This window comes from Hipposideros armiger, unplaced genomic scaffold (genome assembly GCF_001890085.2).
Source record: "Hipposideros armiger isolate ML-2016 unplaced genomic scaffold, ASM189008v1 scaffold_319, whole genome shotgun sequence".
In the NCBI taxonomy this organism is placed as follows: domain Eukaryota; kingdom Metazoa; phylum Chordata; class Mammalia; order Chiroptera; family Hipposideridae; genus Hipposideros; species Hipposideros armiger.
Window position 1 is genome coordinate 1,018,355 of NW_017731669.1, and position 24,911 is coordinate 1,043,265.

At 46.6% G+C, this 24,911-nt stretch overlaps 2 protein-coding genes across 7 annotated transcripts in view; one reads left to right on the forward strand and one right to left on the reverse strand.

The window, feature by feature from the left end:
* The first annotated feature begins 3,008 nt into the window (after positions 1–3,008).
* Positions 3,009–11,881, forward strand: ZNF488 (zinc finger protein 488). Of its 6 annotated transcripts, none has more exons than XM_019660467.1 (3): positions 3,009–3,728; positions 9,322–9,395; positions 10,527–11,881. In XM_019660467.1, the coding sequence occupies exon 3, from the start codon at positions 10,683–10,685 to the stop codon at positions 11,655–11,657; it is 975 nt and encodes a 324-aa protein (XP_019516012.1). In that variant the 5' UTR covers positions 3,009–3,728; positions 9,322–9,395; positions 10,527–10,682; the 3' UTR covers positions 11,658–11,881. The 6 variants fall into 6 exon arrangements, with proteins under 6 accessions (XP_019516012.1, XP_019516014.1, XP_019516013.1 ...); XM_019660469.1 differs by having other exon boundaries at positions 3,009–3,394; XM_019660471.1 differs by lacking the exon at positions 3,009–3,728 and adding an exon at positions 3,737–3,768.
* Positions 11,882–19,867: 7,986 nt separating this feature from the next.
* RBP3 (retinol binding protein 3) overlaps positions 19,868–24,911 on the reverse strand; it is a 10,582-nt gene continuing 5,538 nt past the window's right edge. The window contains 3 exon segments of the mRNA XM_019660466.1: positions 19,868–20,624; positions 22,181–22,323; positions 24,238–24,428. Of these exon segments, the coding sequence (XP_019516011.1) occupies positions 20,260–20,624; positions 22,181–22,323; positions 24,238–24,428 (699 nt within the window). The 3' untranslated portion in view covers positions 19,868–20,259.

Consider the following 24,911-nt stretch of genomic DNA (forward strand, 5'->3'; position numbering starts at 1 on the left):
ACCCATTGGCAGCTCAGCTTGGGCCGGGCATCAAATAGCTGTTGCTCAGAGCTTGCACTCTTGAGTGAACTCTTAACCAACTGAACCCCTCAGCCGGCCCTGGAGACAGGGCTTTTAAGGAGGTGATTAAGGTTCAATGAAGTCATAAGAGTAGGGCCTTAATCCTATAGGTTTGGTGTACTCATAAGAAGAGGAAGAGATACTAGAGCTCTCTTTTGGTGCAGGCATAGAGAAAAGGTCAAAAGGACACAGTGAGAAGGCAGCTTTCTGCAATCCAGGAAGAAAGGCCTCAACAGAAACCAACCCTGCTGATACCTTGATCTTGGACTTCCGGCCTCCAGAACTGTGAGAAAATACACTTCTGTTGTTTAAGCCACCAGCCTATGGTTCTTTATCATGGCAGCCTGAGCAAAGTAACACACTGGATCATTTAGTACTTCTATTTCTTTTATCAATTATTTTAAGTAATATATTTTTCTAGGAACTTGGACATTTATTCACATATGTTGGTATAAAGTTGTTAAGAATATTTTTTATTTTTATGTTTCTGCTCTATCTGTAGTTATATCTTCTTTTTAATTCCTATTATTACTTATTTATTTTCTTAATCTCATATGTTCACATTATGGAACATATTGCACCAAAGGGTGAAAATTATACTTACTGTTTTAATTATAAAGTGCAGTACATGAAGAGGCATACAGTAAATATGTGGTATTAAAATTTGATGAGGTGACTACAAGGAAAAAAGTATTTTAAAAAACTCTTGGGGAAGTTATATTTTTTAGAAAGTTGGGAAGCACTGTCTTATTTTATGATGTTTCAGTAGAGTAATAACTATATTAGTAAATTTTTCAAATAATTTTTGCTTGTTTTTACTCTATTTTAATTTTTGTATTATTTTTATTTGTTCTTTATCTAAAATCTTTTCCCTTTCATTTTTGTTGGGTTTATTCAACTATTATTTTTTTTAATATTTTCAGGTAAATTATTAAGGCATTTATTTTCACCCTTTTTTTTCTGTAACATAAGCCTTCTGGACCACAAATTTTTCTCTATGGTTTTTTTTTTCATTTTATCTCATAAGTATTCATGTCATATTTTATTGCCATTTGATTTTAATTTTAATTTGTCTTTTGATCCATGTAAGATTTTAAAATTCAATTGTACACAGTTTTTCAAAAATTATTTTTGTCATTAAGTTCCACTCTAATTGCATTGTCACTTGAGAACATGGTCTGTATAGTATTATTTGTCTAAATTTCATTGAGACTTGTTTTAATACATGATTGGGTGGAAGATTATTTATAAACCCATTAAACCAAGTTTATTTTGTTGTTTAAATATATGTTTGAAGGGATATTTTGTTTCCTTGACAAATGAGTTTTGAAATTTTTCACTGTAATAATGGATTTGACAAATTTCTCCATATTTCTCATTTTTATTAGATGGATGCCAGTTTAAAAATTTTGTACTTTTCTGGAAAAATGAAACTATTACTAAGAATTACCCTCTTTAACCCTGATACTGTTTTAACTGTGTTGTCAATTTCAGCCTTCTGCCCAGCATCTCTGTCATATGTACAGTCAACTTTTTAATATCCTACTGTATTGTGTCTCCTTTAAAAAGTATATAGCTAGATTACAAACAAACAAACTTGACAAACTCTGTCTTTATGTTGTAATTCCATTTACATTGTGGAGGCCATGGAAATGACAGTAGGAAGTATAATTAAGTGGGAGGCTGCTATGGGCCCACTGCCCACCACCATGATCCATTCCAAACTGACAGAGGAAATACCCTTGCTGTTAGCTAATGACTGAGCCCAGCAGGCACACTGATGCAGGCACTTGCCTAGGAGAGCTCAGGCTCCTCTGATGGCTCCAGGACTCTCATGTTCATGGCTGAAACTTTCTTGGAACTACTGTGCCCTCTGAGGCTCCACCTACCTAATCCTACTTCATTCTCTCCATCCTTTTCAAAACAAAAACATATTCTCTATGTTAGTGATTGTCCCTATGATTTTCAGTATATAGGTATTCCCAGTAATCCTCAGGGCTTTTTCAGCTCTTTTGCTCACTCTTGTTTTTTGAAATTCTCTTCTTTCATTTGAGCTCTGTTTCCTTCACTCTGAAGCAAATTCTGCAATAGTTCTTTCACTATGGTGTGTGGTAATAACCTTAGGCTTTGTACGTTTGAAAATATCTGTTTTGTGCTCATTGTTGAATAACAGTTAAGTAAGATACAGAATTCTAAGTGCACAGATTATTTTTCAAGGTTGTCCTGGATGTTCTGTAATTTCACTAAGGCTGTGTAAGCTCTTACTTTTGGGATTTGATGCCTTATTTTCATCTTCATCAATGGTCTCTCTTCATAAAAGAAAAGTTTTGCTTTGGGAGATCATCCCCCAAAGTTCTAATATATGTTCTGAATCCTGTTTTCCCCACCTCAGATTTATTATTTTTGTCCTTTACAAACTAATCTTTGTAATACATGCTCCAAAACTTTGCGAAAAGCACAGAGCCTGTCACCTCATTTTCCCACACATCCTCCTCCCCACAGGCTTCCAGAACATTTATTGAGAGACTGAAGGAAGTAAGGAGCTGGGATTCAGCTGATTTTCCTTTCAGTCCCTCAAGGATTCTCTCTTCCCCAATCAAATATGCTCTGCATACCACCCCCACCCCATCCCCCCACCCCTTCCACCCCCTGCTGGCTTCACATAATGTTCCACACACCTGGTTGCAATTGCAACAGTTCTGACTACCTGAGACTCTGTTTCCATCTCCTCTAACCCCTCACTTACAGGGCAAAGATCTGTGTAGTCTAAGTTCTGGCACCAATGTCACCCACTCAGAAGCAATCGCTCACATTCCACCCCCTTTCAACCCTAGCCAATCTCACCCTCCGTGGGTAGTTAACTTCCCAACACCTTTGCATTGTGTGAGGTCTCAGAACTCACCGTCATTTGGCACAATGCCATCATTTCACAACAGGGGTGCCTAGGAGAGGCACAGGGTCAGTTCCAGTGAAATATGGGCGAGTCTCAGGGCAGGACAAACACGCAGCGTGCGCGGCTGCTCAGCGGGGAGGGGGAAGGAAAGTCTGGAGCTCTGATCAGGTCTCTGGGCAACACACGGAACATCCACAGCCGCTGGGAATAGACCACTTGGGCTGACTTCCTGGCTCTCACCTGGCTCCCACAGACCCAAGACAGAAGTCGCAACGTACAGGGCGAATGAACAGCGGCAAGTGGAAAGCCTGGGCCATGGCCGGGCACCACGTCCAGAGCCATCGGGGGCTGAAGGCACCATGGGGCGACTGGAGCCTGGATACTTCTTCAGTCCCGCAGCTGCGAGGCGCCCGGCAAAAGCCAAGGCAGCTGGAACCTCAGGTCTGGGTTGCGGAGCTGAGCTCGGGGGAGGGCCAGGCCTCGCGGAGCGGCCAGGGTGCTGGCGTACGCTTGGAGTCCGGAGCTCTGGCCAGTAGTGCCCGGGAAGCGGGTCCACTTTGCGCCCGGCTGAGCAAGTTCAATAGCATGGCAGGTGGCTCCCGGAAGACCTGTGGGCCACTGGGGTTGGGCGTGGCCAGAGGCCCCGCCCTTGAGGCGGGATCAGTCAGGAAAAGGGATCCCTCCCGCCCCCAGGGCTCGCATGCTAAGTGCCCACCCGAGTGGCGCGGCGCTCGACCCTGAGGCGGCCAGGTTACAAGCGCCGCGGATAGCCGAGGTGAGACCCGCTGTCTTGTCCCCGTGGGACCGAGCTGCGAGTGGGCTTGGGGGTTGGGATTCCTCTTGTTACTACTGGCCTTTCCTCGGGACAGAGTTTTAGTGCCGCCTTTGATTGCCTGATTCGTCCCTTCCCTCTGTCACCTGCTTTCTCCATCGCTTTCTTTTTAATCCCAGTGCCACCCCGCCCCTGCCCTCTGCTTCTGTTTTTTGTTTCCTTGTTTTTTCCTGTTTTTCTCTCTCATCTAACTCACTTTTTCAGGTCTATCTCTCTTTTTTTTTCACTGCTTATTTCCCCGTCCTATTGCGCACTCTCTCGCTCTCTCGCTCTCTCATTCTCTCATTCTCTCCCCACCCTCCCTCCCTTATTTTGCCACAAGATCTGCCTTGGATTTCTTCTTCTTCTATGTTGGGCTTTCTCCTTCTTGGGCTGCAATTCTTTTCATCTACCCACCCATCCACTCATCCACTCATCCTGTTGCTCCGTTATTCTTAGCCAGGGCTTGTGCCGGCTCTAGGTTAATAAAGGTGCATCAGATCCTTTCTCCAACAGATTCTGTCTAAAGATCTGGGCATGTAGCATGTTCAGTGCCTGTTGTGGGGAAAATACATAAATAATCAAGTTATAAATCTCTGAGTTTTCAGGGTGAGCTGAAAGAAAATACTTGGCTTAGAGACAAGGCATTGATTGAATCCTTTTCTGGACATTTGACTTTAGTAATAGGCACAGACAGCACCCCAGGAAGCAAAACCTTGCAGGAACATTAGAAGACACTGGGGCCCACACTATCCTTATGTGGAGGCAGTGCAAGTCCAGGTTGGTGGGGAGGAAAGGAGAGGGATTTAGAGCTCAGTTGTGGAGAGACAGACAATAGGAAGGCCAGCATGTGAAACCTTTGGGCAAGAATTGAAATAAGAAATTCACTGTATTTTTCAAAATAGATACTTTTCAATGCTGATGTGCAGAAATTAAATTACATAATTACTGTTGAATGAGACAGATATTTTATAGCAATTATTGTGGCATTGAAATTAATGTTTTTGTATACATTAGGTAGGACCATGGTGGAAATATTTCATCTTAACATCAAAGATTGTCTTAGATACATTCTAAGTGAAGAAATCTGGATAAACAAATCTGAATCATTTTTGAGGAATAAAATAGAAGTATTGTAGAGCAAAGTAATGTTTTGCTTTTTGTTAAAAATTTAATTTTGTCAGAATGACATGATTTCCTTACTTAATGATATTTTATAACCTATATAGCAATATCTTCAAACACACACATACTCAAACTACATAATGTATATTCCTGTATATATATATATATATATATATATATATATATATATATATAAAGTTGTAGAAAGAAAACTTATTTGATTTTAAAGCTATTAATTACCACCTAATACTTGAAGCTTTGGCTTCTTATAAATAATTTAACCCGTGTTTTTAGTTTATTATGATGTTTAATAATTCAGCTCATTTAACTGTTCAGTTGATATAGAGAGGAAATTTGTCAGTAGGTAAGTCACAAAGAAGTAACCAAAAATTAAATATGATGTAAGAAGATTGCAATGTGTTTATTGAAAGAATGTTTCCTTTTAGATCAAAGAATGTTGGACAAATTCCTAGGTATATGCATGGAACTTTGATTCTGGAGACTGTTTTCTTGATTGGAGAGTTAGATTGTCTTTTAAGTAATTTTAAAGACTAACTTCCAATATATTAGAATTTTGGAGTGGGGTGGGGTGAAAAGGATGCTTTTCAAATAATTTGGAATTATCATTTGTGTTTTGCTTAGAATATTTTTTTTCAGAAACCCAAGCGGTGACAACTTTTCTTTAAAACAGATAACCACACCATTTAAAAAATTCAAAGTTAAGTCTTGAACGGCAATGCTTTTAAATTTCTTTTTTTTAAATTTCCTTTAAGTAGGCTGTAACTTTCTTTTATAGTAGATGACACTATTGTTGGCCTCAGGTGGAGTGTGGCTGGGAAGTCTGGTATACAAACTTGGTCCATGTGGCCAAGCTGTGTTAGGATCCAGCTGACCTCACTGTGAGGCTGGGTTGGCTGCATCCTGGGAATCCTGCATTTGGTTTTGCATGAACACAGCAGGCATTGATGCTGGAGGGATGTAGACGTAGCTGGACATGGAGCCTATGGAGGCTGGCCAGGAAGCCGTCCTTTCCCCTAGCGCCATGGCACCGCCAACCAGTCTCCAGGGAAGCCTGGGTATCTCGTCAGTTTTTAATTTTCTCAGGTTTCCAGGGTTAGGAGGATGCCTAGAAAACATGTGTTTCTCTTCTCAAGGAAACCCAGGATTTCACAATCCATATGTAATAGAAGAAGTGGATGGATGTGATTATTCTCTGGAATCTTCCAAAAGGGCCTGAGAAGCATCTCCAGAGTTTAGGGAAACCAAAGGATTGGATCACAGGAGATTTTTTTTCTGTGCTCATTTGTTCTAGCTGAAGAGGAAGAAAGACACAGGAAGGCACTGGCTGGTGGTGTAGATGATGTCACTGAGTAAGACCTAGGCTCTGAGCTGTAGCTTACAACTACTTGACGCTGACCAGCTGACTTGGGGTGGAGAGTATCTTCAGATGTCTCAGGAAAATGAGGTCTCCCAGTTGTTTGTTAAGAGCTTTTTCCTCTGTAAGTGGAGAGGGGAAGAGGAAAATGCCCAGTCATTCATTAAACATTAAACATTATTGAGCACTGGTCCCTGGGAGCACAGGAGTAGAAGAAAGATGGCCATGACTTTGACTCTGACCCTTTGCACTAGTGTAATAATAAATGGATAAATTGATACTACCTAACATTTATTGAGAACTTTAGCACTTTAGATGTATTAATCTATCTATTCTTTACAACCACCTGATGAAGTGGGCACCAAGGTGATCCTTTTTTATAAATGAGAAACCAGAGGCAGGAGAAGATCAGCACCTTACCCAGGGTCACAGGTTTGGTAGGGGAGAGCCACAGTTGATCCGGGCATCTGACCCGAGAGCCTGTGCACATAACCTCTATGTGTGATGTAAGGCTTGATGATTACATGGCATGGCCTGGTTATGGCATGAAATGGAAAGTAATATGGGAAAATGTGGCCAGTGCTTCCCAGATGAAGGAATGATCGGTGTCTGCTGTCAGTGCCCTGGAAATGGGTAATAAACAAAGAAACATGTGCTCTTAATACCATGGGGTGGGTGAGGCTTCATTTCTCAGGTGTAACACTTCCCATGTTGGTCAACAGATCTCTGACTGGTGGCCCAGGTGGGTTGGGATTCTGAGGGAGAAGTATCCCCATGGTAGGGAAGGCTGGATGTGGTTAGACACCTGTGGAGGTGGGAGCTCAGTTTCAGAAGGTTTCAGACAATCTCTGTAATCCCCAAATCTAATGGTTCAGAAAAGGTCGGAGAGTCTGAGATTGAAGTCAGGCTGTTTTAATAGGAAGAACATGGGGTGGCACTGAAAGATGTCTGTGAGGCTTAGAGGGTCATGTTGCTGATCTCAGACTGAAAGAACCAAGGAGGATAAGAAGAGCCCCTTCTCAGGACACACACGATAGAGTGACGAGGAACAGTAAATAGTGTCAGGGTGTGAGAGCCCAGAATGAACTGAGGCTATTGAAGAGAGAGAAAGACAGCAATGGATTCATTGATACTGGTTGGGAGCACAGAGAACAAGGACTGCATAGATCCACTGGCTGCCAAGGCAGCTGGTGTCTGTGGACGGAGAAAGAAGGAGCAGCTTCGCCTTGTCCAGAGACAAAAAACCATCTTCCATTTTCAAAGGGCCAGGTAGGGAAGGAGGAGTAAGACAGTGCATGTGATCTCTTGACCCAGAACTAACTGGCCAGGGCATGGAGTGACCCCAGAGATGACATCACATATCTGCGGAGGTCATCTGAGTGGTGTTGTTGGGGTACATGACTGAGATGCATGTAGCTTAGAGATGGATAAGACTCAAAGTCTAATGCTGACCCTGGGAAAGAGCCTGGGAGTCTATCAACAAGAAGAGATGAGCATTAGGAGGAAGCAGGGGCTCACTGGGTAAAAGCTATGTCACACTTATGTCATTTTCCATTTTGAGAAGCTCAGATCTGGTGATGGCAGCAGACAGTGGGCTGAAGTTAGATGGGGCCCCAGAATATTCTGTAGGATATTTTTTGCAATTACCTGACTGACCTTACCCCATCAATGCTGATTCATGTGACAGTGGTGACCCTCAGGGAGGTTGGGAGGCATACCAAAGGTCCCCAGTCAGCATCTTTGTCCCTCCTTTTCTTCTTCCTCCTCCTCTTCATGATGATGATGATGATGATGATGATGATGATGATGATGTCACCTCCTTTTCTCCTTTTTCCTCCTTCTCATTCTCATTACTAAGATTTGTCTGATGACAAGGATGGAGGGTGAAATAGGGTGAATATTAACACACCAGTTGGCAGTATCCGGATCCACAGTGGTCTCAAAATGCTCGAATGTGGCGCTGAATTTAGTGACATGGTATTTGGCAGATTGTAGATGAATGTCCTCGGGTTGAGACATGCAAATTTCCTCAGATGGTTGTTGTTAAAATCCCCTTCCTCTGGCATGTAGATACTTATGTAGTCAATAAACAGTGACTTCTATTCTAATATCATGAAGGATCCTGATATTCCATCCTGCAGTAAGACCACATGTCCAAAAGTTCAGTACTGAGAAGAGGGTTGTCACATCTATGGCTCAGGGCGCTCTGGACAGTTCTGGTAGCAGGCTCTACACAGCTGTGGTTGGCAAAGCTTGCCTGAACTGTGAAGGTAGCCCAGTGGGGCTGTCTGCAGAGGGATGTCAGGGTGCAGCAGGACGAGAAGGACAGCAGGGAAGATACTGCCCAGGCTTGGGAAAGATAGCATGTGGTTCTAAACTGTAATCTGGAGAACTGTCTGAAAGAAAGAGAGATGGGTATGCAAGTGTGAGTGTTTGTGTGTGTGTCTGTGTGTGTGTGTGTGTGCGCGCGCGCGCGCGTGCGCACACACATTACATGTGTATTTATTTGTGTGAGTATATGTATATGTGTGAGTGTATGAGTGTGAGTGTATGTATGTGAGTATGTATGTATATGTGTGAGGGTGGAATATGCCTGGTGTGTATGTCTTTGTAGAACTCATGGAAGCTTAGCAATAGGGCTTCAAGCTGACTACTGTTTGAGAAATGGGGAGAAACGGCTTCACCACAATTAGAGTCATGCATTGTTAGATCTGGAAAAGACTGTGGAGATAATGTAGCCTAACCCTAGTTTGTAGATGGGAAATTGAAGCTGAGAGATGTGGGATGGTCAGTTCAGGGGCACTTGGTGGATTGATGTGGCCACCTTTACCTTTTCAAGAAACATTGGCTGGCTCTAATCTCTAATGTCAATGGCATCCCCTTTGAGAAATTAGTTTGGTAAGGATGTTAAGAAAGGCTCAGATCCCCCAGGCAGCACATTTTGGGCTTGGTGTTCATGGCTAGGGGCACAGTGAGGGCGACATGGACAGTGCACCCAAAGCAGGCCTTGGGAACACACACTTGGGTTTTAATCCCAGCTCCAACTCCTATTTGCAGGTGACGTCTGACAAGCCTAGCTTTCCAGAACTGGTGTCCTTTCTGTCTGTGAAAGAGAGGAAAGATGGAAGGAGGTGATGTATGCAAAACACCTGTCACAGACTTCTACCATCAAGATAGAGAGAGGGAGGGAAGGGTGCCTGGGTTTCCTTTTCCATGTAGGGCAGGAGACAGTGTGAGAGGAAGGAGCAGACGTGAGCCCACATAGTATTTATGCACAACAAACCCTGGGAAATCTCTGTGGAGAAGCTCAGCTGCCCACTCCTCAGGGTCCTCCTGGGCCTGAGGATAAATGTTTTCTAATGATGAAAACTGGGAGTACTCAGTGGAGTGCGGCCCAGCAGTACCACTCGCCAGATGGGTTTTACAGTTTCAAGAACTTGCTAGTGGAGCTGATTAGGGAAAGGGCAGAATGAATGTCTCTCCAGCAGGGCTTATGGCATGCTTTCCTCCTCTGTGCCACCCTCACATATGGCCACTCCATGTCTCCCCTCGAAACATTGAGAGCAAAGTGGAGGTTGGTCCACCTGAGTATGCCCAGCAAGTGGGCTCAAGAGGACAATTGACAGTTGCCAGGTGAGCAGAAGAAAAACAAGTGGATTAATGTGTGGGGAGAATCAAGTGTATATTGATACTTCTGGTGGGTAGAGACAGGAGAGACCCCTGCTTGCTTCAGCGGTAGGCCAGGCAGAGAAGTGGCTGCCCCCACGTGTAGGAGCACAGGCCAGGAACAGCTCCAGACCTTCCCTGTCATGCCTGGGTATTTATTGCTTCAGCTTTTATCTCTCTGGACACCTGTGCCTGCAGGAGCTCCTGTCCCAAGGTGCTTAAAGTTCTTGGCACTTCTGATGATTTGGAGAGAAATTGGCATGCTGAATAGCAAGGAATGAAAACTGCCCTAAACTAGAGTGCAAACATGTTAGAGATGTCAACAAAGTCAGAGCTGGCTGCTGGTGGCCTTGTGTGCTCTGTTAATACAGCTGCTGCTGCCTGGATGCTGACAGGTGTGGAGTACTGAGCTTCGCCTCTGGGTGGCAGCGTTGTGCAGTGTGGTCCTTCCTGATGGAGTCCTAAATGTGAAAGTAGATGGTATAGAGCTCTGAGACAGGGTGAGTTGTGGCATCTATAGAAGTCAGGGTTTTTTGGATGCAATTAACAACTAGTGAAGAGTGCCTGTCTCACTGCCTGTTGCTTCCTCTCTGCAGAGCCCTGTGGTTGAAGTGTGGCTGGCCCAGCCATCAGGGGAGCCCTTCAATCTCATAGCTCTTCTTGGGCCAAGCCCTCCAGACCGCCAAAGCTCCGAAGACAACAGCTATTGGAGTGCCCACCTTGCTTAGCTGTCCCAGGCCCTGCTAGTCAACATGGCTGCTGGGAAGGGGGCTGTACAGGGCCGTGCAGCTGAAAACAGGTGGCAGCTTAGTGAACCTGAGCATGGCCAGAGCTGCAAGCCAGTGCTGCTGGAGAAAATGAACCACCTGGGCTCTGAGGTTGTCATGGACATTGGTGGCCAGGACGAGTCCTATGCTGAGCTGGCGCTGTCAGCAATTCCGGGCAAGTTCAGCCTGGGAAAGCCACTGGTCCAGAAGGTGTGCTGGGAACAAGGGCAGAGCGCCTTCACAGAGGTGCCTCGGCTCAAGAAAAGGCTGGAGGACAGGCAGGCCAAGGATAGGGAGGATGATGACATCACAGGCCAGCCTGGCCCCCAGGAGCTGACTCAGGATGTCCCCAGGGAACCAGCTGGCAGCATTGGCTTCTCTGTGTGGCCCAACAGAGCCCAAGGTGAGCAGAGAAGCGCCTTCAGCAAACCAGCCAGATGTCCATTGGGGAGACCTGGGCCAAACTCGGTCTTCCAGGCAGGCAGACCTGCAGATGCCCTGGGGGAGCTGTTGGGACTCATCAAGACAGTAGATGTTCCTTGTTGGGGTCAACTTTCAAATTCCAAGCTTTTGGTGGGTGATTTCTGGAACCTGCAAACGTTGCCACAGAATGCTCCTCTCTGCAGTGCTTTCTTGGGTGCTCCCACGCTGTGGCTAAAGCATGCCATGGCCCAGATATCCACACCCTTGTCATCCTCCTTCACGCCCTCATGGGCCTTCCTGCCACCCACATTCACCTCCCTGGGCTTATCCACCCAGAACTGGTGTGCAAAGTGCAACCTCTCCTTTCACCTGACCTCTGACCTGGTTTTCCATATGCGGTCCCACCACAAAAAGGAACATGCAGGGCCTGACCTACATTCTAAGAAGCTGAGAGAAGAGGCCCTCGCATGCCCCATTTGCCATGAGTACTTCCGGGAGCGCCACCATCTTTCGCGGCACATGACTTCTCACAGTTAACAAGCTGTGGAACAATCTCTAGGTGCAGTGTTCAGCATTTGCCAATGAGGCAGAGATGCCTCGCCGTGGCTTCCCTTGAAGAGGCTGTTTGCAGTTGTCTGCAGGGCTGTCTACATTGGAGTGTGTAGATGAACGGCTAGGTCATAATTTGAGAAAGACAGCATTTGGTTGTGATGTGTTTTGAAGTAAATAATGTCATGAAATAAAATGATGCTCTTTGCTAACCGAGGGTATTGGGACTATGAGGCACAAAGTGTTTCTAATATCTTTAAGAGTGGGGCCCTGCTCCTGTCACCATTACTTTTGCTCTGTATGGAACCAAGTTTGACACACAGCATGGGCTTTGGAGACAGACAAATCTAGATTTGAGTCTTGGCCCTTTTACATACTAGACCTGACTTTGGGCAAATTGCTTTAATTGTCTGAGCCCTAGTTTTCTTATCTGTAAAATGGAGATCACAACACCTCTATTTTAGGGGTGTTGTCAGGGTTACATGGAAAGACGTGTGGGAAATGGTCAGCACAGCCCCTGGCACAGTGAGATCACTGAGTAGATTATATTTGTTATTATTGTCCCGATTAGTCAGCTATTGTTACATAACACAATCTAAGTGGCAAACAACCACTTAGTATTTCTCACTTGCGGGTGTGTGGGTTGAGCTGGTCTTGGCTGGGTTTGGCTCCAGGTGGCATATTTAGGTCCATACTCTTTTTCCTTGGGACTGATGGGCTACCCAGATCATGAATTTCTCATGGTTATGCCAACATCATGAGAGGGAAAGTCTAAATACACAAATATGCCTCAGGCCTCTGCGTTGGTCACTTCTGCTAACATCCCCTTGGCCAAAGAAAGTCAATGGCCAAGCCCAAGGGTTAAGGAGTGAAACGTGCATGCTGCCTACAGTGAAACTTTGATAAGGGAGTGGCCCCCATAGAGGCATGAAGAATTGAGGTCAATAATTCAACCATGGTTCTTCACATTCTGAATATGTAAAAAGGGAAAAATGGAACAAGACACTTTCCCACCCACAACATATCCGTTAGCTCTCAGAAAGACAGCATGAGCAAAAGAGTAAGGCTTAAAAGATTGTGAGAATTGGGAGAGTTCTGGGTCCCATTATTATAGATTCTGTTTATCTATGTTTGTCCTTGCAAACTTCAGGTCATAAATTCTGATGTCAGTTTGTGTGAAAGCCATTTTTGGGAGTTCTTTCTAGTCAATGTAGTTCTTTTGAGTGATTTCCACTTCACTTTCAGGATTTGTTCATTTGATCTGCAGTTTGCAGCCCTCTGGTGGGGCTTGTGGTTGGGAAGGAGCTGGTGGGGGTACCATGAGGGCGGCATGCCTACGTCAGACTCATGGGGAGGGGAGTGAGGCATGAGCTGAGCCTCAAAGTCCAGCAGGGGCTGGTGATTCAGGGAGGGCAGTAGCTAAGGAGGAGGGGTGGTCCTGAGCTGTAGAAGTCCTAGGGAGCTGCAAGGCCAGTGAGAGGAGAAGTGAGTGGGGGAGGTGGCCTTCAGGGGGAGATGGACACATGAAGGACTCAGAGGAAAGGAATTTGGACTAAAGTGCAGGAAGGCTGGCTCCAAGAAGCGCTTTAAGGGGGCCTCTAGCTGCAGCAGGAAGGGTGGGCTGAAGGAGCGGTGAACCCCTGAGCCATTTCCCTTTGCATTTGGAAGAAGTCAGGGGTGCTCCCTGCAGATACCAATGGAGTACCTTCATTCTCACAGGGAGGCTTGGAAGTCCCACTCTCCCTGAGAGACCAGGAATGGTCTGCTGGCCAGCTCCTTTGAGAGCTGCATTGGGGCAGAATTTGCCCACAGAGAAGCTGGGCCTAAATTGGGCTGAAGCTGCAGGGAGCCGCCTCCCCTGCTGTTCCATGAGTGGGGGGGGGCAGGAAAGGGCACCTCACAGGGTTTGACCTGAGGCTCCACACTAGGCACTGACATATATCATTTAATCTACACGATATGCCCAGGAGGTAGATATTTAATTCCCATGTTACTGTAGAAAAAACTAAGAGGTTAACTGACTTTCTTAAGACCATGTGTGTAAGAATAAGACCCCAGTACCTTCCCACTCTGAGCTCACATTCTTCCCAAGCTACCATGCATCTCAATGTGTGCTCATGTGGCACAATAGATGGTTTAGAAACTGGGATTTAGGACCAGGCATTGACTTCAACTCGCACCATGCCTCCCCCCTGCCCCTTGCCACCACATTTCCTATTGCCCCTTTTAGCACTTTGCACTATCTTGCATTCTGTGATATTTTACTGATTTGTCTTGTCTAGTGTCTCCCACCACTAGAACATGAGCTCTATGAAGGATTTTTGCTGTTTTGTGCACTGCTGTATCCCCAGCAGCTAGAACAATACAGGCATGTGGCAGGTGTTCAACAGGTATTTGTTGAAGGAATGAATGAGATGCCTAGATCCAGACTCGCTGCTGACAAGCCTTGAATCAGCTTCTTATAAGGGTTTTGACATCTGTCAAATGGTGTGCAGCCATCTTCCTCTCACTTATTAGATTGGTCCATAATTTATGTGAAATCACTTTGAAAGGCATAGACGCACTGTATTAAGACAAAATAGAAATTTAGAATTGAAAAAGACTGTAGAGTTCTAGTCCAGTCCCTCACTTTGCAGCAGTGAGCATTGAGGCCCACTGATGAGCTGACCTTCAAAGTGATGCAGGGCAAATGGGGAGGTCAAGGCCGGATCCCTGAGATCCCTAGATACCTGGCCTGCCCATACTCCTCGAGGAACCATGGCTATGGACTCAAATGGAATTATTACTAACACTGACCACACCATTTACTAACAAGGGGGATATTTTGAAAAAAACATTAAAGTTAATGAAACTAATTAAAGTTATGAAGAAGCACAACAAAACATCTTCCCCCAATTCAATTTTCAAGATGGAGTTTATTTTGGTAAAAATTGATGTAGATGCAAGTTGCTTTGCAACTATTTAAATTGACAAACTGAAAGATGATGTATAGAGGTGATGACATATAGCTTATGAATGTGACAGTTTCTATTTGTCAACAGGCTGAGTTCTCAAAATCCCCTTGGCAGTTGAATCCTGTCTCATCCATTCTTCTCTCCTGCTCTCTCGTGTCTACTGGAGAGTAGTCACTTTTAATCATTACTTTTCCCAAGCTCTCTCTGCCACCTTCCGTACCAGTTAAGGGTTGGCTGGTGATGTTGCCACAGAACATCACATCAGCAGGTATGAATTTTCTTCTACAATTTTGAAGTAAGAATTAACACATTCCTTAAATTCTCTGTATCAAATTTAATCTACTCTGCACCCCAATCCTGTGGTTTTGGTAGGATATGCAATCTGTCTTTTTGAAATTCCTTTCCTGCCTCTCAAGTTCAGAGAAAGTTCTCAAACACCCCCCAACTAAGAAAGTAGCCTCTCTTAGCATTATGCCATCTCCCCATGTTGCCTTCGTGTCTTTGCTGCTCTTCTTCAACGTGCTCTGTCTTCTCTCCTCTACCTCTCTGAGGGTCTTGGGTCTTGGGTCTTGGTCAATGCCATCATTAGGTAGCACAGAAGCCACCAAGTCAATGAAGAGAAAGGCTTTGCTAACTTTTCAAGAAGGGGAGGGAAAATACCTATAGTTGCTGGAGGGAAAACACCGAAGGTTGCTGGAAAAGTAGCTAGTTATATCTCAATAAATTATGATCAGCAGTCATTCAATTAAGATTTATAAAAGTCCACAAGATGTGCTTATGAGGCTAAATAAGAATTCAGATATATTTTAGTTCGCAATTTTAACCAAGATATGCTTTTCTTTCTGTTTTTATCTGGAAGAGAAGTAAACCCTTGGCAAGGCTGGGATCCTAGATTTCCACTTCTGGCCAATTTTTGATTCTTAGATCATGTATCCTATTCAAATGACCATATAATTAGTTTAATGAAAGTGAGTGAATCCCACACAATTTGTGGGGAGAGGAGGGGAGAGAGGGGAAAAGTGGTCCTGACACCTGGAGCTCGTATATTGTTTTGGGTGAAGTCTCTTCCATGCCAGGCCAAACGTAGGCCTTCAGAGAGGCTAGAAATCAGGAGTGTGTGTGAAATTAGAGGTCAGCTAATTCACTTGTTTTTTAAACACTGATGGCCAAAATGGTATGGACTTAAGGAAGCACGTTAATGGTGGTGGTGATGGGGAGAGGCAGGAACCACCAGCTGGAGACTCCTAACTCTATTATGGTCCCAGTCTTTGAACAGGCCAGGTGCTCGGTCTGTCACTGCTAACTTCATCATACTTCCCTATTCTTCTGGGCATAAGAAGAGGATTCTCCTTAGGGTGAAAGTCAGCAGGAGTTATTATTCCAGGGTGTGCCTTGCATCCTTCCTTATTTTGGAAGGTGCCCACACCTCCTGGAGGCAGCAGGCATCCCCTGCAGGCCACTGTCTTCAGAGAAATGGTTAACATACCCTGGCTATTTGCATAATATTTTTGTTTTTTGTAGTAGAAGTCATGTGGGAGGTCTAAAGAGCATATAGCAAGATACATATACCATAGCAGATAAACCTTTTATTTTAGAAATAAATTATTCTCCTATGTGTTTCAATTTGTGCCACTTCTTAGGAGAGAAGAGTTCTTAGAAACCAATTTTGAATGGGGACTGAGGAGGTAGTGCATGCTGGGAGGAAGGTTGGGATTCTTCACATTCAGCTGTTTCTTCCCTGGCCATCCTGTGTGTTCCTGAGGCAGGAGACAGGAAGCCAGTGGCCTCTGGTACCCTTGCTATTCCAAGATGCTTGGATTAGGAGGCTATTTTTAGCTGCACTGGTCAGCAAGGCAATGAATAAGTCCTTATGCAGATGGCACTAGTCCTATAGGAATCAGGGGATGCGAGATGGGTGCCCTCCAGTGTGGACCTTGGAGGCAGGTTTCCTTGCCCACCAGTGCGCTTCGGGCTGCATCATTGTTCTGTCTGAGCCATGTTCTTTCCTTGCATTAAAGCTGTGTGGGTAGCCAGGGTCTTCACTGACGTGCAAACGTGGCCACTGACTATATGTTGGTCTATGTGGGCAGTTGCAAGGATACCAGAAGCAGGAGGGTGAGATGGAGGAAGAACTGGTCCTCTCCTCTGGTGCTCCAGTCCAGCTTAAAGAGAGAAGACCTGAGGGGTTTCTCAGGTGTCCCCTTCACACTCCTTTCTGGATGGGTCCCTGGGCCCTACTGCCTTGAGGGTCGGGTAAATCAAGTCTTCAGCAAGGATCCTGATCGGGAAGGTCACCTTCTCTTCTCCTAACTGTATAGATCTTGGCAGAGGCATGGCTTGTTTTTGTCGGAACACACCTGGATGTGGGCCAGCAAGACCCAGAGCCATCCTTTCATCCCGCCCACCCTGGCCTGTGCTGTCAGCCCCTGGTCAGGGAGCAGATGTGCTCCGCTGTGCCCTAAAGAGCATGGTTCCTCGTTCCCACCCCCTGCTACTCACATCTGGTCCCCTGGGTCTTCTCTGCCTCTGCCATGACCCCATGGTTTGGCTGCCCAGAGGGTGGTCTGGGTTTGATAATGATAGGGAAGCCTCTAGTCCTATCTTGCCCCAGAGAGCCAGCTTTGAGAGTCTTTTATAATCCATTTGTCACTCATGTTGTCACAATGCAGTTCAGCTAGAGTCCTGTGGCCACTCCAGAACCCCTGGATGCAGGTCAAAGGGACTGCCTGTAGCCCTTCCTGCTCATGCTTGACCGACCTCCCTCCCCACCACATTTCCAGGAAGACCAGAGAAATAAAACCCCTTGAGTGTCTGCATCACATAATAATGCCCATTGGTTCATTCATTCATTCATTCATTCATTCATTCATTCATTCATTCATTGTGTGCTGAGCTCTTCTCACCAGATGCCAGGCTTGTTTTGGGGTTGGAGGAGCATAGACCACCAGGCTAACTTTCCATCTCTGAAGACCCCATAGAACAGTTGGGGAGACTGATGACATAAGAGAGACAAGCACTGTGGCAGGGGTGTTTAGGAGACTGAGGAAGTACAGAAAGAAGTCAAGGAACTTAATCTGACCAGGTGACACCTGAGCAGGTCCTGGGGAGCAGGGGGCATTAGAGAGCACAAAAGACCCAACACACCACAGGCCCTTTCCTGAGGTTGGGGTCCAGGTGTACACAGGCCAGGGAAAACCCCAGGGAGTGGGGAGAGAGATGGCAGCCTGGCCCAGCCCCTCTCACTGCCAGGCAGTGGGCACCACGAGGGGTCCTCAAGCCAGGAGAGACATGAAAAGGTTGCATGGCAGAGCAGTAGCTCTGGTTGTAGGCTGAGGCACAGAAATGGGACAGGAGGCTGTGGTAGGGATTTAGGCATAGAGCCAGGACCCCAAGACAAGAGAGAGGGATGGCAGGTGGGCTTAGAACAGTGCTATTAACTCAGATAACTGTTTTGGGGTCCTGATGATTGTGTGGGCACAGGGTAGAGGGGTGGGCGGCAGAGAGGAGAAAGTAAAGGGTGGCTCCTAGATCTCTGGCCTGATTTTCAGTGGTAAAACTCCTTGGTGGTGTTGGTGGCCCAGCGGTGTGCCCAGACTCCACGGCTCTCTGGGGTCTGGGGAGGAGGCTGGTGAAGTCAGGGTTGTGTGGTAAAGTCAGCCCAGTGCTCTGGGGGAAGTGGCCAGTGGCAACTGCAGCCTAGACTCTCCAGGCAGCATGTCCAGAAGGGACCAGCATCTCATCCTCACTCAGACATCTTGGAACCTGGGGCTCCAGGAGCACTGAATAGGGATTGAGGTACCCCCTGCTCTTCCAGCCTCACCTCTACCATGACTATAGGCAGGGTCCTAAAAGTCTTTCACTTTTGGGTCCCAGATGACTCCAGCAGAGCAGGACTGCATGGCTCCCAAGGCACCAGCCAGAGGCCTAATTCCCCCAGGTCATCCCTGGGCTCCCTGTCTCCTCCTGGGGCTTGCTCACCTCTGAGGGAAGTCTTGGCGTCTGCATGCTGCAAGTTTATCACCCTGTCAAGAGTGGGCTTGGTCACCAAAGCCAGCACAGTGACAGGCTGCACTTGAATGAGCAGGGTAGGCACCCAGACTGCCACCCAGGGCTGCTCTCCTCGTGCCCCCCAGTAGCAACATGGAATGTCTGGATGCTGCATGGCACACAAGCTTTTTGGGCCCTGGCAAAAAATGGAGAACAAGGGCATGGGAGAAACATGTGAGGGAAAACTAGACTTGCTGTGCAGAATTGTGTTGGAAGCATTTGGGGCAGGGAGGAGATGATTCTAAGTGAACCTGGACTTATCTTTAAGGGTCTGAGGGCTGCCACCTGTGGAAAACGAAGACTTGCAGCCTAATATTCACGTGTGTTCACAGGGCACCCATCACCTGCACCAGGTGCTAGGCTAGGTGGCGGCAGTAGGAGACGAGGCTGAGTAGGACAGCTTCTGCCCCTGAGGACTACTCAGCAGGGTGGGGACAGAAATGATCCCAGGGCAGAGTTGGGGAGGTGCTCTAATGGGGGAAATGCAGGTGATGGGAAGGCAGAGTGGGGACAGTGTGCCAAAGGTATGGTGGCCCTTACTGCTGGGCCTGCACAGTCCCAAATGGGAGTCACCAGCTATGGGTGACCACTGAGCACTAGGCATGTAGTGCATGAGCAGGTACTGTGCTGTAAGATTTCAAAGACTTTTTACGAAAACATCTCATAATAATTTTTATATTGAGTATGTGTTGAAATGATACTACTGTGAATATAGTGGGTTAAATAAGTTATATTATTATTATTATTATTATTTTAATTTTCTTTTTTTAAATTGGGGAATTGGGGTAGGGGAACAGACAAGTTGCTGTCCTTTTGTCCTTCAGTCTAGCTGTGGAGGATGTCGCTTCACTGGCCCATGTTGGTATTATCATTGCGCTCTTCCCGGGTGAGGCAGTTGCTCACTGGCCATTGGACTGCTCATGGTGGCTCACAAAAGCACAAGCCAGCTGCCTGCCGGCCAGCCCCACTGCAGCCTACGCAGGCGCAGGCGACTAAACGCAGCCCAGCTCCAGGTAGAGCTGTTGTTCACCATCTTAGCTGTAGAGGGCGCAGCGCCACTGGCCATCATATGTGGGGTCTGAACCAGGGCCCTGCTGCTCAGAGCTGGCGTCCCAAGCCAACTCCTAACCAACGGGACACTCGGCCAGCCCGAAGTTATAGTATTAAAATTAATTTCACCTGCTTCCTTTTGCTTTTCTAAATGTGGCTACAAAAAAATTGTAAATTGACACATGTGCCTGGCATCTGTGGTTCGCGTTGTAAGTCTATAGGACAGAGCTGCTCTAGTTGACAGCGTGGGGTGGGGGGGGGTGGGGGAAGCTGGTGATTACGACGCATGGGTGCGGATAGATCTGGACTTCACCTCCCCAAAATAACTACTGTGGAGAAGGCGAACTCCCTAGGTGTTCAGAGGGGATGCTGGCAGTGGTAACGAGACAGGATAGATGAGCCCCAAGGATCCTTCCAACTCGAAGCCTAACAGGAGCTCAGCAGGCCCTTTTCCTGCCCCGTGGGAGACTCAGGCAGGACCACGTGCCTGAGTGCCGTTGATGTGAGGCCCAGAGGTCCCACCTACCTTAGGGCTCTGGTCACAGAGGCCCTCGGGGTCCCTGCTGGCCTGGGCTCCTCTGTGTCCTCCTCAGAGTGTGCAGGAGTATCTCCCTGGCTCTGCTGAGGGCTGCTTCCGCAGGGACAGCCACGTGGGGTGCCACACCCACCCCTTCCTAGGAACTGCCATCCGCAGCCCCCACTGAGTGGGCAGTGGGGATGGTGATGTATAGGTGAGTGTCACCCACATGGTAGGTTTGTGGAGGCTGGCAGCCCCTGCTGGTCACCTCCCGGATAACGAGTGCCCGGCCCACCCTCTTCATGATGTAGGTAAATTCCTCCGCAGCGCCGGCTGTCACACTGCTGGTCAGAATGACCACGTTCTTCTTGGAGCCGTAGCGTTCACCTGCAAGAGAGAAGCCTTTCAAGATGGAGATTCAGTTCACTACCTTGGGAGACCTACCTTCTCCATACTGTCCGGAACCACGAGAGGAGGGCCTGTGATTTAGTTTTGCATCCTTGTGTTCACACACGAGTCACCACCTTTCTGAGCCCCAGTTTCTGCATCTTTAAAATGGGGATAAGAAAATGTGCCCAATCCTGAGTATTTTAAGTGCTTCAGAGCCCCCTACCTCCCACGCAGATTTTTTAAAATCACCAAGTAATGGGAAAAGGCTTGACTTTTCTGAGAAAAATGTATGTTTCCTTTTTATGAATAACGAGAACTAACTTGACCAGACTTTCCACTTTGGACCTTCAGAAGAGTCAAATTTGTGACTTGACAAGCCTCTAGGGCAGTGATGTCCAATAGAAATGCAACATGAGCCAGAATGAGAGCCACAGATGTCATTTTAAGTTTTCTAATAGGCACATTAACGAGTCAAAACAAAACAAAACTAACAAAAAACCAGATGAAATGAATTTTAATAATTTTTTCTCTACTATGAAATAATAGTTTTATTTAACTCAATATGTCCAAAATATGTTCATCTCAAAATGTAATCAATAAAATTATTGATGAGATATTTTAAACCCTTTTCATAAAATGTCTTCAAAGTCTGGTGTCCACTTTACATTTTACACATCACAGTTCATATGAGTCACATAACCATGCTTAGCAGCTCCCATATGGGACATCATAGCTCTAGGACCCCATGACCTGAAGAGCTGAGTCTATTTTTAACTTCTGGTCTTCAAAGTCTATTTGAATTTAGAATTCACCTGGCTCTGATTTTTATTTACATTTTACAATGTTATTGAAAGTGTGTCTTGGAAGCTCCCCCCAAATTCCTGTGTGATAAGCAAGTGTACAAAGGAAAATTGTGGGGTGCTTTTCTGGTCATATCCATATCCCTATTGTTGAAGGGAGTGAAAGGTCCTTGGTTTAGTGCACTGGGCAAGGGGGAGGGAGTGATGCTATGCACCAGGGGTGGGGCTGGGAGAGTCATGATTCGGTGAAGCATGGGGTCTGCACCTTTCCTCCAGCCACTGTTCTGGGCCCAGGAAGGTAACAGAAGCCCTGTCAGTATCAGAACTATTTTTAGGCAGATGTGCTGAGAGTTCAGGTAAGATGAGCACTGGAAACTCTCTGGGGTTTGGTGATGGGCAGGAGGGATCCTTCTAGTTCTGCATTTGTCTTGCAGTCTGATGGCTGTAGTGGGGAGAATGGGAGGTATTTTGGTTTTAGACAAACCGATGTTTAAATTTTGGTACTTCCACTTATTAGCTGAGTGATGTTAGACAGGATATTTTACCCAGCTGAGACTCATTTTTCTCCTCTAGAAAATGGGCATAATGGTACGAGTCTTGCAGGGATTAAAGATCTTATGTGCGAAGTGCATGGCATATGGCAGGGACTTAAATTCCACTTATTGTTACTTTTACCTGAACCCAAACTGTCTTTCTCTAATTTTCTGGAAGCTTCTAGAATGAGAACAGGAAGGGGAAGTCTTCTGCATGCACCTGCAAGCTGGGTGTGGGTCCAGAGCTCAGTGATGGAGTCGTTGGGCTGGCAGTAGATGTTGTCCAGCAGGATGGGAGGGCCTTCCTCGAAGAAGTAGGAGCACAGGGCGGAGAGGGAGGAGGTTGGGCCACCAGTGTTGAACCTGAGGGAAGGAAGTGAAGGCCACCAGGGGCAGAGCTCACAGTGAGGCACTAGGTGCCTCTCTGGGAATCCCAGATCTTTGTCCTGTGGGGGGTTCTAACTCCAGGTGGCCTCAGTCTAGTGCCCCTTCCTCCTCCTACACAATTCTTTGGTTGACATTCCCCAGAGCACTAGTCTCTTGAGAACAAGAGACTTTGTGGTCAAGTTCATTTAGAATATACTGCATGCCATACCCACCCCTTCTGATTACATATTAATACATTGTGTGATACATATTGTATATATTACATTAAAGGCTTTGGCAAGTCCTCTAGTCAGGAACTTGTTGATAAATTTCCCCCACTTACTGATCATGGACTACTCCCCTGCACCCATGCTGCCTGTGAGCAGATCACATTTTGTGAACACAGTCCTCCCCAGTTGCATTCTCCATAACTTTACAAAATCCACTAGGCATCTTAGTTGAAGTGTCCTAATGTGGCATGTAGTGTGGTGGAGTGCTCAGAGTTGTGGAACTGCGTCGAAAGTGAGAAAGCCTGTGTCCGTTCCAGACCATATAGGTTTACCCCATGTTGTGACCTCCTCGGGACCCTGTCTCTTTATCTGGGAAATGAAGAGTGCTGCGCTGGCAGTGTGTTAGGAGCCTCTTCTGGTTGATGGTCTAGGATGGCCTGACCTGGGTTCAGGGCACGTGACCTCAGCATCTGAACCTCTAAACTTCAGGTTGGAAGGGCCACGTAGCAAAGCACACCTGTAACCTGGGCCTCCCTCTATTTAAAAAATGTAGATGGCACAGTTAAGCAGATAGGGACTTAACATGAGGTTTGTTGGAATGTTTAATAGAGCATTTGAAGACTAAAGAGATCAGAGGTATACACAGGAGCCCCTGAGCTCCAGTTCTGGGCACCAATCTATTTATCTTCCAGGGAGGAGAACCAGCCTCTGGGCTCCAGAGCCACCTAGTGATGACTAAGAACCCTGGGAATGCTGCAGGCAAACTACCAGAGCTGGAATATCCACCTCAGCCAATCCCAGTGTGGCTCTCTAGTAGCCAGGGTGGATGGGAGTAGGAACTGTCTGCATTCCAGGGGAGCAGCCTGCCCCAACCCATGCGATGGAGGGTGCCTAGGGCAAACCTGCTGGTGGACCTGGGAAGGGGCCTGGTCCTGGCCACTGCCAGTGGGCATTCTTCCACCAACCCCTCCCCTCCAATCCCCACACCCCCATTCTATAAGGGAAATACGCCTCTATGAGGCGCACCTTTACAGAAGCAGAAGGGAGGTGGCTAGCTGAAAGCATCCCTCCAATCATCCTTTTGTGAGGTAAAGAGTTCTTTTTGCAACAATAGTAGCTAATTTGAAAATTCTTTCTGGAATTCTGGCTTCCTCATTCTCATGGCGATGAAGGTCATCATGGGCTGACTGTGTGTGACGTGAGCCATAACCACAGGTGGAGGCCTAGCTGATCCTAACATCACTGATCATCAGAACATCTAGGACGAAGCTTGTCAAATATATAGATCATCGGGTATCATCCTGGAGTTTGGACTCAGTAATGGCTGGGCTGGAACACTGGAAGCAGTGTTCCTCCTATCTCCCTTCTCCTTCTCAAGGAGTCCTATGACCAGGCACATTTGGGGACTGCTTAATCAGTCCGTTAATTCTCAGCCTGGAATGCACATTGGGATCATTGGAGGAGCTTGAAAAATCTATCAGTGCTGGGTTCTCACCCAGTCAAATAAACCAGAACCCCTGGGCTAGCTGGCCAGAACCCTGATAGCCAGGTCAACTAGTCTCTTTCAGCTGCTGTCCTGTGTTCCGGGGTCCTTTTTCTACCTGACTAGGCCCATAGCTTTGACTGTGTTCCAGCACCTTCCCTGGCTTGGCCAGGAACCACTGACCCCCGGCCCACTGACCTCATGTCAATAATCATGGTGTCCATGTGTACAATCTTCTTCCAGACAGGCTCTACCAGCAACTCGGAGACCTGGGTGAACAGCTCACAATCTCCAAACATGTCGAACCTCAAGTAGCCAATGTTGTCCTCAAGCTCATTAGTGTGGAAGGAAAACTTGCTCAGGTCTTCAAAGACATCAGCGGAAGGGATCTGGAATATTGGGAGGTCCCGCTCAGGGTCAGGAGAGGAGCAGAGCAAGAAGACACCATGGATTTCCTTTACAGCATGAGAAATACTAAGGGTATGTGAAGGGAACTAACATTTCTGAAGGAGGTAATAGGTACCAGGACCTTTTCAGATGGTGTTGGGGGTTACATGGGTGGTGGCCTGAGGCTATGAACCCACGTGTAGTCGTAGCCTCCTTACTGAGAATGCTCATGTGTGCCAACCCCATGACCTGGTGTCCAGAGCAGAAAGGCTCCAGCACTGTCTCCATTGACCAATCACTTTTTTTTAAGGATTTTTATTGGGGTACTGGGGGGAAGGGAACAGTGCTGGGGAATTGGGGGAAGGGGAACAGACAAGTTGCTGTCCTTTTGTTCTTAACCAAGGTGCCACTCGGCCGGCCCCCACCAATCACTTTTTGATGTCCCTGAGCTCATTTTTCTCTCCTCTTCTAGAGCAGTGAGAGGG